General features: G+C 36.5%; 1 protein-coding gene across 1 annotated transcript in view; it reads left to right on the forward strand.

Annotated features, from left to right (window-relative positions):
* SNTG2 (syntrophin gamma 2) overlaps positions 1-8,254 on the forward strand; it is a gene marked incomplete at both ends in the record, with an annotated part of 319,669 nt that extends 311,415 nt beyond the window's left edge. The window contains one exon of the mRNA XM_082481246.1: positions 8,123-8,254. Coding sequence (XP_082337372.1) covers positions 8,123-8,254 — 132 coding nt within the window. The remainder of the gene's footprint in view (positions 1-8,122) is intronic.
* Between the last annotated feature and the right edge of the window lie 2,949 nt (positions 8,255-11,203).

Below are 11,203 nucleotides of genomic sequence, written 5' to 3' on the forward strand. Positions count from 1 at the left end.
CCACACTTCTAGAAATTCAGCTCCTTTGAGGTGTCCACCTCTTCAACAAAAAGGGCAGATATTACACACAGGCACAAATACGTGATTTTCATCACTTCGTTTCTGTAGGAACTCAGACTTTTTTTTTTTAAAGGGAGACTTAAAAATTCTGAAATTGCAACATAGCATGCAAATTGATCTGTATAAAGGAGTAGCTCTGCAATTATTTTGAAAGGGACAGGAGAGTGGTTGATTATGAAGTATTCCTAGATTGTGATATTAATGTGGATTTTATACGGGCTGTGGTCAACACTTCCTTGGATCAGCAGTTTGGAATTCTTTGAGTTGGAGATGCCCCTTTGGTGGGGCGCTTTCAAACCTGTGTGCTCTTCAGTCAGATGGAACATACTGACTACACGTGTTCATTTTACACATAAGAGTTCATATGCAAAAAGATACTCGCTTTTTTCGTAACAGTTACAACTAAAAAAAAGACATAAAAACAAGAAGAAAAAAAAATCTCTGAATACTTTGGTAGTCGGCGAGAGCTGAAGACATGAAGGCAATTAATAATTCATAGTTTGCTGTGGAAACTGAGCAAATAGCAAATGAGAAGGATAGTTTACATGCTTTTTTGTTTGCTCCAGTTATCAAAAAAAAGAAATTACATCCCACATACAAGGTTGTAAACACAAGCCAGAACATGGAAGGAAGGTGGTTGAAATATTTTTAAATGTTAGTTTCTGAGCTATTTAGGAACTAGTGGAAGTTATGTTTGAGAAGTCCAGGTAGATGGGTAAGATTGCAGAGTGAGAAAACATGGCAGCTTTGTTTGTTTTTTCAGAGACAGAGAGACTTACAGACCAGTGGGCCTAACTTTGATAGCAGAAAAATAACAAGATTATTAAATAAACACCAAGATTATAGACATAGAATAAATATTTTTTAATTATAGAAAGAATAATAAAGTGATAGGAAACTATCAAGGTGGATTTTTGAGAAGAGACTATTGCAAAATTGCCTCATTTCAATTTTATGACAGGCTAACTGTGCTGGAGGGAAACAATACATGTGATTTGTCTTGACTTTGTTAAGGCTTAAATGTGGTCCCACATGATGTTCTCATAAATAATTTTGGTACATAGAACCTAAGTTAAGTTACTATAAAAAAATTAAGAGTGATTGAAAAAGAAATTATAAAAGTAGATTCCATCGTTTGGTTGCCAAATGGAAGAATATAACATACCCAAATTTGCCTGATCCAAATTCATACCTCTTTAATTTTCTGTCTGGTGAAAGTCTGAAGCTGGAGCATGCTCAGTGAAAATTATGTCTTTAGACAATATAAATTTTCCAAGTACATTTTCCAATGAACAAAGGTGAGCAAATTTCACGGGAATGATAAAAAGCAACCCCCTGATGCAAAACTCATCTTCCTGCCAAATTTCAGAGTCTCAGGAGTGAGTAAATTATTTTGGCTAAAATTTTCTTTTGAAAACTAATCTGCTGTGGAAAACTGGTAGGGTAAATATCAGCCAAAACATCTTATATTTGGCAAAGTTGTATATAGTTTGTGTACCTGAATACAGGATCCAGTGCTGAGAAATTACAAGTAATCTTCATACCAGTAGATATTCTTAGCCTACGTGACACGTACCCTGAATTTTCAAAGTTGCTTAAAAAAAAAATAATTAAGATTAATACTTCCGTGATTGCATTGATGCTTTATCTCACTTAGCTAAACTGCAGCTACCTGGAAGATAAGACTTCTTCTTCCAAGCATATTTTAATTGAGCATTTCCCTTTTCTTCTCATCTTATTTTTTGTTCCTTTTATACTCCGTGGAAAAGAAAAGATGGAATTATATTTTAACAATTCACACACCCTGGGAATGGAAAGAGAGTTTATTTATCTGTCTTCACTACGTTTGCTCTTTTACTAACTTGTTCTCAAATATTTAATTGAAAAAAGAAAGAGAAGAAATCAGTGTTGCTAGACTATTGTGAGCCATATTGAAGCTTCAGCTTCCAGTGCTGCCGGTCACCTACACTTCTTGTCTGTTACTCGTACAACTTAGGAGCCCTGCATATTTATCTGAGGGCATTCAGTATGCTTCACTGACTTCAAGGCTCAACGCTTCCGTAATTTCAGAGTGGTACAGTGATACGGTGTGATCTGGTTTTGCAATTAGACTCTGCAGCAGTTTTGCAGTAAATCCTATTCTCTTTGAAACAGGAGAACTTCAGGAGAGTGATCAAGGACAGGTCAGCAACCGTATTTCTTTCTTTAGATTTACTATGTTCATCTGAGAGGATATTTATTCCATATTAATACTGTTGAGAGATATGGCAAATTAAGGAGGGTTCAAGCAAAGCTCTCTCTTTACAGCAACATTAATCTCTAGCATCAATAAACCATAATCTAGCACTCAAGCCCTTCTGTATTTTTATTAACATGTGTCTTCTGTTGCTGAAGTCTGGCAGTTTACTACTGAAGATCTTGAGAGCTTGAAAAACATTTGCAAGATGATGGTAGATAATAGTTAAGATTTTGCCTGTTTGGCAGTATTGGACGGTCTGATTGCTGGTGGAAATTTATTTTAATATTTTCTGGAACGGGTGAATTTAGTTGGCTGCTCTTGGACAAGCATCTCCAGAACAACTTTTCAGATAAGTTTCTTGTGCATTAGCAAAATTTGCATCTGCCAGTGCAACATTTAAAAGTGTTTCAGATTTAGCAGTAGACAGTGGCATTTGGAATCACTCAAGCTGACAGTGAAAAGCCAGATCTCTTCCAGATCCCTGTAGAACACCCAAACCATGACAGTTTTAAGTACAACTGATAGATTTACAATTCATCTGGCACTGAATGTTGGCATCATAGATCTGGTTCTTATGCTTGCAGGGTAAGAGCACTGTTTTAGCTTATCCTTCTGCTCTTTGTGCAAATGACAGCCCCAAAGAGGAGGCCAAATAAAAGTTTATAGCTGACGAAGCTTTGTCTTTGCATGTTTATAACAGTCTTAACAAGCTGTACAATACTAATACATTTGTTCTTCTCAACCATGATATGGTAACTAAGCCCTGGCATACTTGCTGAGATACAGAACTGAATTTAGGATTTCCCTGCCCATTTTGACTTCCACGTGGATTGGAGCTAAAACGTAGATATCTTTATCTGTTCCTTTTTTTTACAAAAGATACGGTTATCATTTCAATCTAATGGAAATAGTATACTGAAGTAGTAATAGTTGTGCTCTTGTCAACAACTAATAAACACTGAGGCTTACCAACGTCCTTAAAAAAGCAATGAAATGCACAGGGCATGATAACACTATCTGTCAGTGTCTCCATTATCTGCCTTTTATGTGATACAGGCTCACGTCTTGTTCAAATAGTGATTCAACAGCTCTCGGAAGTAATCAATAAAATTAAGTGTGTGCATGCTAATGATGCAACAGGCCTGTCAAGCTCTTTATGATATGTAATAAATCCAACTCTCCTAGGTGGCTGGACGGAACAAGAACATGTATTTTTCTTACTTGGCTTTGCAGATAGAGTGATTGAGGTCAGTGCAGTGTGCACATTTTTTATATTCTTAGTACCAGCAGGCTGTTTTGCAGTCTTGTCCCCTGACTGCTTTAAACCAATCTTTTATGTTCTTCTCTTGCTGTCTTCCTTCTAGCGTTGCATATAATCCACTTATTAAGATTCATATAGTAAACTGAAATAGCTTTGGTTATCGAAATATTAGACATTGCATAGATTCTCTCTAAATACATCAAAAGTAAACCAAGAATCTTAATTAAAGAAAAAAGCAACAGTCACAGATAAAGCAAGCAAGCAAGTGTGAGGGTGGTGTTACTTGATATAGAGCAAAAAAAGTGATCAGTTACTCAGTCACCTGCTTGGCTGGGTACGGAGATAAACGTTACTGGAAAAAAAAAAAAAAAAGAAAGGAAAAAGAGAAATAAATTATCAGAGCGATGCATTTGTTTGAAAGAATTGTCATTGGTGTTATTTTCTAGGAAAAGTTTACATTACATTCTAAACCTGAGGAGGAAAAATTGCCACCCTTAAAACCGTATTCCACACAGTCTCCTGCTAAGCGACATATTGTGTCCGTGTCCTGTGAATATGCAACATCTACATTTCCCCAAGCCAGAAGGCCATCCCTAGCTTTTACCAAATCCATATTTCCAAACCAACCCCCAATCGTCTTCCCCTTTCCCTGTTGTAACCTGCATGCAAGCTATATCTACTGCCAGAACACCAGTTGTCCGAGCAGCCTCTGTCCTGAGCCTGCACAAATCTGAACCCCAACTTCTGCTTTGGAGATATGTGATTATTCCTCAACATCTGCACCTGACTAGCCAGCTTCAGGATCATGAAGGCAGCCAGCGCAGACATCAAACATCCTTCAAACATAAAGCACTGCTGCCTCAGCCCGATTTGAGTTCTCCTGTGTCAAGTACTACTGTGATAAGATGCATTCTGGGAGCTTCTGGTACATGAGGCCTCAGGTGAACCCCACCGCTCTGATACCACCATAGCTGACCACAGTCCCTGCAAGAGGACACCTCCGGAGCTCTGCTCCTCTTTTATGATGATTGCTCACCCGCACAGATAACCTAACGTGAAATCATGAAGACATGAGAGAACACAAACCAGCAAACAGCTGGTAAACTGCATGAGTGCTTACATGCCACCCATTTGGCCACCCACCTCTACAACAACTTTCAAAACTAGCAGCACTCTTGAAAATAATCCCCCTGACTGAGGGACCTGCAGTATTAACTGGAGAAAATAACAGTGTTGTCTTCACATAAAACATAGGTTTAGCAATACTGCTCCTCTTTCAACTTTATGTAGATTATCTTTTATAGAAATAAGAGCATATTAGTATTCAAAGGGTTATTCACAGCGGATTAGACAACTTCTCTCAGATACGCGGAGGGACTATGGCAGTTTGATCCATACGCTGAACTTGGATAGAAACAAAGAGGATTCTGCAGTAGGGGCATTGGGAAGGACTGTCTCCCAGTGATGAGACATTCCTGTCTCTGCTGTTTTCTTATCCCAAAGCTCTTCACATGACATTAGAGCAGTCCGAAATCCTTCCTACAGTCTGTGTTAGGTCTCCTCTGATTGCTTATCTTGACAAACACGTATAGTTTAGAAGTGCTTAAATCCAAAGTGGGGAAATGGAAAGCTTTGTGAAGGACTCTCTTCTCTCAGTTCATTTGGCTGCATTCGGTCAGTGTGTTGAATGACAAAACCTGGGGTGAAGTTGTTTGATTATTTCAATTGACTTTGGAGCACATCTAAGATTAATGCAAGTGGGTTTATATTTTAGAATTTATTGGTTTTAAAGATGGTGATTCAGGAGATGTAAACATTTTACTTGAGCCAAGAACTGATATACTGAGGCCTGTATTATTTCATATTGAGTTGTATTTCATTAATAACCATGAGTGTGTCCTTCATTTTAGTTTTATAAAACTTAGACAATGAGAGAAGTAATGGCACTATTTTTTTTCTGAAAGTGTTTATATTAATTTTCTATTAATATTTACAGTAGACGTCTACTGTCAATAAAATATATTTTAAGATTCTTATTCCCATACTTGCTCCATAACTATGAGTCAAAATAGAAAAAGGAGGGGGTTTATGCCCCTGAAAAGTCAGAAGAAAGATTACATGGGATTAAATTCCTCAAACAGTTTTAACCAACACACTTCATTTTTCTTTCACAACGAGATCTGAGTATGAGGCATAAATGATTACTTCAACAACCAAATGCCAGTTATTAAGTTGCCTAAGTGCTTAGTTTGATACAAGTTCTCAAGAGATTTTTCTTCCTTTCGGATAATTATTTCTCAATTTGTTGACTAGCAGGTATGCAAACCCAGAAGTTTGAGAGAGTTTTGCCTCTTCTCTCAATGTTATCTTATTTTCTTCTTATTTAACTAGGTACAAATGATAATAAATAGCTCATTCTGCTTATTGGTTATATTAGTTTATGCCCCCATTTTTTTAGTTAGGAGTATTTTACGTTTGCTGTTCTTTTATAATCTTGGAAGTGTCACTTTTTAATTTTATCAGATACCGAATTATACTATTCTTTTTTAAGTTGCTTATTACTTCAACTGTTGGCATCAAAAAAGGCTAGGCATTGTTTCTGAATTCAGATGTTTTTTCTTGGAAAGCTGTAGGAAAACCAGTCAGTCGTTTCAGACAATCTTTGAAGGAAGGGGAGAGTGATTTCATTTATGTTAACACATTCACAGAGTTGTGTAATTGAGAAATTCTTGTGTTTCCAGGTTCTGGAAGGAGTTAAAATTTGTTTGTCTGATGATGACCCACCCAAGACAATTATACACATCTAAAAATCTCTGCTTACATATTCCTTGCAAGACATAGGGGCTGAAAGCACTGTTCTCTTAGGCTTCTGTGTGCACTGAGCAAGCACTCTGGCAGCAAGGAGGACAGCTTGCTGCCAGAACTTTCTCTGTTCCAAGGCTACCGTGCCTGAGAAGGTCTTTCCCTGCAATTTTTGTGCATGTTTCATAGAGGCTAAAGGCATTTGTAAGCCCTGTTACACCATGGGAAGAGCGTATCTTGGGAGCTTGTTGAATATCATTCCATTACTCTTTTTGTCCAGTAATAATGCTTATTGTCACCTTATGCTGGAGACAGTAGTCGGTAACAGAAAATTACATTTTTCTGAGAATAATAAATTTCCTTAGTGGGAAATAAAATCCCTGAGACAATAAGCTATATGTGCCTGGGGCTGTAAAGAAACCGTGCACAATTTTTTAAAAAAATAAGTAGAATCTCATCATCATGAAGTAGAGCCCTCAAATATTGCCAGGGTGTGATGGTTTCTTTCTGCCACTCCTTGTTTCTCTTTTCCTTTGCTTCTTACTCGCTTCCTCTGCTCCAGCCTGGCTCCTCCATGGGCAGCCTCGGCCTCTCCTCACAGAGGCCGTCCTGCAGCTCCCCCCACTAACAAAGATTTCCCAGTTATGCCCAATAAAGGGTCACAAAATCATGCCCCACAAATACTAGTGAACAATTTAAGACATTCACTAGTAGTGGAACCACTCCTGCCTCGTAAATCCATGGCCTCATAAATCCATGGCCTCTGATAGCAAAATGGTGTGATGGTGAGCTTTCCCAGAACAGTAACCTTGAATTCTAAATATTCAGTTTGAGGCAATTTTGTTGAGAAAATGATACAATAAAGTACTGTGATAGGAAAAGCAGAAGTCCAGTACTTTGCTTTTTGTTTAAAGGCAAGCGTAGGGAGTGTGCCTCAATAAAGTACTATGGAGCCAATAGTTGTTGAAAACAAATGTCTTCTCCCCAAACCAAAAACTGTCCCAAGTGTCCCCACAGTATATGTACCAGCTGCGGACTTTACAAATAGTAGCGTCTTGCAAATTGAATGTTTCTTGTATTATATTTGTTGTCATTGTATCAAAATATCACTCCATTTCTGTCTGGGGAGACTGGCAAAAAGAAATTGAGCTTGTGCACAGAAGAAGAAATATGTTATAAAAAGTCAAGGGAATCTGAGAACTGGTTAGGAGTAACTCTGCCATTCTTTGTGAATTGGGGCATATGAGTTTCATACCCAGCCATATTTCCATATGCAGGCTGTGGTGGGACTTTACGTTAGCTTCCACCCAGCCACTGGCCTCCCAGTTCGCTTATCTGACTCTCCTTCAGTGGCTGCCAAAATATGTGTCTTCCTCACCTTCCCTGGCTGGGACTTGACACCGCATCATCCCCAAATATCCTTAACTTATCGAATACTTTAAAATACAGTGCGATATTTGAATGTTCTTACAAGTTGAACGCTTTCATGGTCCAAGCTGAGTAAAACATAAACGATAAAGTAGCACAGAGTGAAAACTAAATTGACATGCGGCACTGCCAGTGAACAAGGTACGGGTATGCATCTTTTATTCTTAATACTTTTAACTTTACAGTTCCCTATAAAGATTAAAATTTTCATTTAAAGTCCATTGTTGTTTGCTGACTAGTCTGTACTATTTTATGTAAGACATTTATAAACCTGAATATGAATTCAAATTTTTTCTTCTTTTTTTTTTTTTTTCTCTTACTTCCTTTTTCAGGAACTTGAATTTCAGGACCTGACGGCAGTTTTACACTGTATTCACTCCTTTATAGCAGCAAAAGTGGCATCTGTGGATCCAGTATTCATAGACAGTCAGAGTATTGCAAGAAAATATATGTACAGTAACTGATATCAGATTATATGTTGTGACTATGGAAAATAAATTATTTTCTTAAAGAAAGTAGTTATTTCATGCACAATATTGCAACTTCGTGATTTTATAAGTCTATAGTTGTGTTATCTGTAACGTTAAAAGTTTTCACAATCCGTTAAACATTTTGAACCTATGAGTTAACAAATATTACGTCAAACTGAATCAGTTTGTCATCTTCAGCATTAATCTAAAATTCTAAGTGAATATTCATACAATAATATTTGTGGTGTCATTTTGATTCCTGCTTTCATGGTCATACATACTCCCCCTTATTGGATAGAAACATGGAATAACATTTGAAAAGTGTGTGTCCAAAATTTGGCCTCTAAGTCTGTTTTGAAAAGCGCTGGGGACACAGAAAATTTCTACAACCTTCACTGTAGAAAAGAAATAATTATTGAAGACAACTGCCATGGCAATTGAACTTTTATCTTGCTTCTATATGTTTGAAAAATTATAGTTCCATGGTCCAGTTCTTTCAAGGCCTGAGAGTTTAGTTCTGGCAAAACACTAATTACTCTATTTCAGATCGAGAAAAATAGACTTAAGCACACACTTGACTCTAAGCATATTAAATAGCCCCAGTGTCTGCACAAGGTAATGTTAAGTATGTATTTTAATATCACGGTAGATCAACTGAAGAGCTTTAGACTCTGCTAAGAAGCCTGACTATAGGCACTCAGTTCAAGAAACCTTGCCATAGGGTTTTCTTATAAATCAAACATCCATGAATCATTCATTTATTCATTCATATATTGCCTTGACGCTATCCTTTGATGTGATGCTCTGTATGGTTAAGACAGCTTCTTTAATAATTGTTTTGTTTGGAGGAAGATGCTCCCAGTATAGGGTGAAAGTAACAAAACGTAAAGATTTTTCTGGGCCATCTGCCTTTTTTTTTTCCTACAGCTCTAACCCTGACTTATACACAAGCAAATTGTTTTTTTTCCTTGCTAAGGAAATAATATGGCTCTACTTTTGTTGTATTCCTAACCTTCCTTCTGAAATCATCTTCTTATATGCATGGATAATAGTTCCTGTTATTCAAAAATTATATAAAAGGAAGACATTTTAATCTTATGGCATATTTCCTGTAAGTAATACCAAATGTTACAGGTTTCTGTGATAGAAGTCTCGGTTGTTCTCAAGTGCAGTTTGGAGGCTTTTTTTTTTATTAAGGAAATAGAACAATCAAAAATCAAGCAAGAAAAATACCCTAAGTAGATACAATGGATATGGAGCAAATTCATCAAAGTCCTCTCTAAATTTTTGGAGTCTAGTAAAGTGTCCTGCTGAAGTAAATGCCTAAAATTACTGTATCCTAAGGAAAAGAGGTAGGTGCCTTTAAAAGCTCTCAGGTGAGGAGTGTTTTTACATAACTTCAGTGCTTAAATTTAGTCAGAGAAGTTCCCCCTTTCAGGTCTTCAGGTAGTTAGCTGTCTTGGCAGACTGCAATGGGGCCTCAGGCACTTACTTTAAATGGATGTTTATCTGTCCACCTAAAGTTTAGGCACAAATAAAGTGTCTAAAGTAGGTGATTTAATCCTACTGTAAGGATTACCTCTTGCCAAGTGTTATCCATAGAGAAATTCATTTGGACAGTTGGGACTCTGCAATTCCAGTGTTGTTTACGATTGTAATGTTGTTTGCAAGGTATAGTAGGGAGTGTTAACTCCTGTTAAAACAATATTTAGCAAAGTTGAGAAATATTTTTATTAATTGTAAATAAATATTTATAGCCATTATGGTATTTTTAAACAAATATCATCTCGATTTTATATTACATTTCTTCCCAGAAATCAATCAAAAAATTGTCTTTTTCAAACATGCGTTTATTCAAAACATTTCATTTAATTTTCAGCTTTCCATTTTATTTTCAGCTCTTTGTATTTACTGAGATTTTAACATTCACAAATTATAGCATTAAAATTAGAATAGCATTCTTACAACCACTTCTCAGTTATTAGCATGAACAATTATAAGTGACAGTGTCTGTAGGATGAAGAATGATGGAGTTCCTTCAATTTTGTTTTTCTGCTATTTTCTCATACAAAGTTCAACACTAACATGGAACAGTAGAAAACTGTACCAGCTAGTACTGAACTGATACTACATTCAGGCCTCTAGACTTAATGTTTTAAGTATCATGTGATTAAAAACACAGCGTATCACCCCAAATACTCTAAATAAAAACTTAAAAGAAATTAACCTTCGTTTACTAAATAATTTTTAATTTCTACCAAAAAGTTCTGCAATTCAAAATTAGTATTATTAATTATTATTATTTTTTTGCAAGAGCAGCTGGATGTTTCACGTTTTCTTTAGCCACCTTCAGATTTTTTATATGACGTTGCTTATACGGATTTGAAGTAATTTTATTATTTGTTTCATGGAATTTCTGAATTCTTTTAGTCTTTAGGTGAGCTATGTTCTCTACCAATTTTGAAGACAATAGTTTTCTTCTGATATGTCCAAGTCAATCTCAAGGAATATTAGAGAAAAAAAAAGCCTCTGGATTTTAGGGTTACAATTTCAAAATAATTCTCCTAACATATTTTTAACGAGAGACCTGCAGATCCTTGTTAGCTCTCTTGCTTTTTCCTTCCTTTCACATTCTGCCACAATCTCAAGGCAGGGACTAGAGGCCAGTCTTCTGAGGAAGCTGCCAGAGCTTGGGAAAAGCTACCAGACTGCTACTTACTCAGCTGTTTAGCATATGGGTTGTACAGGACTTTCATAGCACCTTGCATTTCTTTGTAATTCTCTTAACAGGGTAACATATACCTCATATGTGAAAATGTTGCACTTCCAATATGTTTGGTTGCTTGTGTTCATTTGTTACAATTTTTGTTGTCAGTAAAGCGTATTATTTTATCATTGCCTTCGGAGTGTGTGTCATGTAACATGCATATGTTTTTCCCGTCA

The sequence above is a fragment of the Vanellus vanellus genome (assembly GCF_965231255.1).
Source record: "Vanellus vanellus genome assembly, chromosome: 3".
Taxonomy (NCBI): Eukaryota; Metazoa; Chordata; class Aves; order Charadriiformes; family Charadriidae; genus Vanellus; species Vanellus vanellus.